At 43.7% G+C, this 1,894-nt stretch overlaps 1 protein-coding gene across 1 annotated transcript; it reads right to left on the bottom strand.

Moving 5' to 3' along the window:
• Positions 1-338: 338 nt before the first annotated feature.
• On the bottom strand, positions 339-1,172 carry LOC148139405 (galanin receptor 2a-like). Its single transcript, XM_087980934.1, has one exon. It carries the CDS (start codon positions 1,170-1,172, stop codon positions 339-341), a length of 834 nt encoding a protein of 277 aa, XP_087837060.1.
• Positions 1,173-1,894: the final 722 nt, after the last annotated feature.

Raw genomic sequence — 1,894 nt, 5'->3', positions numbered from 1 at the left:
TTTCCTCAGGTTGTGTCCACACGAATTAGGATGGCAAATTTGTGAAAGGATAGAAGTCAAACAAAGACACAATGCCCACAAGATGTATTTTTCTTCACTTTTATTTCTTTCCCCCTGAGTACTCTCTCAGACATGGACAGAAGCATCCCCAATGTTTTGTGAAGGAGAGAAAAGGAGGTGAGGGAAGTTTTCCACGTCCCATGGCTCAAGTAGACAATTTCGCCTCTTCATCTCTTTACGTGGAGAATAACAGGGGAATTCAGGTGAGAGGTGAAGATTGGAGAGAGCTCAGAGATGGGCATAAACTGTGTGGGATGCTTCAGTCTCAATCACTTTTCTTATTTTGATGTAGGGATACATTCACGGATGAGAGTGAAGGGATATTTCAGAGCCCTCTTCAGCTCCTCTCTGAATTTACTCTGGGTCAGGGCATAAAGGGCAGTGTTTGTACAGGAGCTCAGGTAGAAGAGCACAGTCCCAGATATATCAGCGATCATAACAGGATGGTCATAACTCGGGTAAAAATGGTTGTTGGTAATCTTCATCAGTAAGAAAACACTGATCTTGGTCATCCACAACAATATAAAACTGCCCGAGACAACAAACAGCAGGATGATGGATTTCCTCCTGTTGACCATCTCTGCATCTCCTCTCTGGTCCCTGTTACTGGGAGCTCGGAGACCCTTGCGTGCCCGATTTGCCAAGACAATGTGCCTGACAGTCAGAGCATTGAACAGCAGGATCAGGAGGTAGGGGATCAATGGGTTCAGCAACTGGTGGAACCAAAAAAATGCCACCCATCCTGGCAAGATATAGAACTCTAGTCTGTTGCCACAGCCCCAGGGCACACCACCCCATGTGCCCAAAGATTGGTATCTGAAGTAAAATGGAATGTTCCTCAAAATGCTCACTGACCAGACAATGGTCACCACCAAGGCTGCTGTTCTGGCAGAGCAATATCTGGATTTCAGATTGTGGCAACAAATGGCCACAAAGCGGTCAATAGTGAAAGTGATGGTCAACCAGACGGAGCAGTCAGTAGTGGCATAGCCCATGATGTAGTTAGTACGGCACACTGCTGTGTAAAACAAGAAGGAAACTGGGAAATATTTGAAAGCCAGTGTTATAAGTATAATGTTGAAGACAATGACCAGTAGATCAGCTGTTGCCATGGAAATCAAATAGAGAGAAGTACTCTTGCTGATGCCACACCTCCCACGAGAGAGAATCACAATCGTCACTAGGTTAGCTGCAAGAGACATTGAAAAGTTATTCCATATGTGGGATCATGAATTTTCAGTGTCACAGTGGGCACCCAGATCACAGAGAGATGGTTCCAACAACAAGTACAGGGAGGAGTTCAAATGGATAACCACCAGATGTGTCATGGAACTTTATCTTCCTCACTTTGAGCAAAGATCACTTTATAATTCAGGAAATGAGTACCCAACATTGAACAACATCCGATAAGCAATAATCTCATTAATTCAAGATATTTCTTGCTACCTTAGTGTGGGATATTGATTGAGCAAGGGAGATTAGTGAGGAAACCCAGGATTACTAGTGTGTTGGGATCTTTCCTATCCAATAACGCAGGCAGAAGTGCCTTTGGCTTGAAATCACATCCAAGATCAGCCTCTCAGACTGCCCAGTACGCTGGCAGCATTACTTTGCAGGACAGCGTTTGAATAATGTGCTACAATTCTGGAATTCATTTTCAACACAGAATCTTCAGATTCAACGTTTACCACACATTGAACCAAAGTTCATGAATAGGGTCAAAAAGCTAAACGAAGTGGGAGTCACCAATACATAATACACAATTTGGAGAGCTAATTACAAGATTGCCTCATTCAAAGTGGTTCCACACAGAACTCTCCCTTGTACAATGAGA

Source organism: Chiloscyllium plagiosum, unplaced genomic scaffold (genome assembly GCF_037043375.1).
Source record: "Chiloscyllium plagiosum isolate Xiang-an unplaced genomic scaffold, Cpla_swu_hap1 HiC_scaffold_38, whole genome shotgun sequence".
Classification (NCBI taxonomy): Eukaryota; Metazoa; Chordata; class Chondrichthyes; order Orectolobiformes; family Hemiscylliidae; genus Chiloscyllium; species Chiloscyllium plagiosum.
This window is presented reverse-complemented; position numbering and strand designations above follow the sequence as displayed.

What these genes read in the sequence shown, in the direction of transcription:
- LOC148139405 (XM_087980934.1), bottom strand. Translation starts at nt 1,172, where the DNA reads ATGGCAACAGCTGATCTACTGGTCATTGTCTTCAACATTATACTTATA.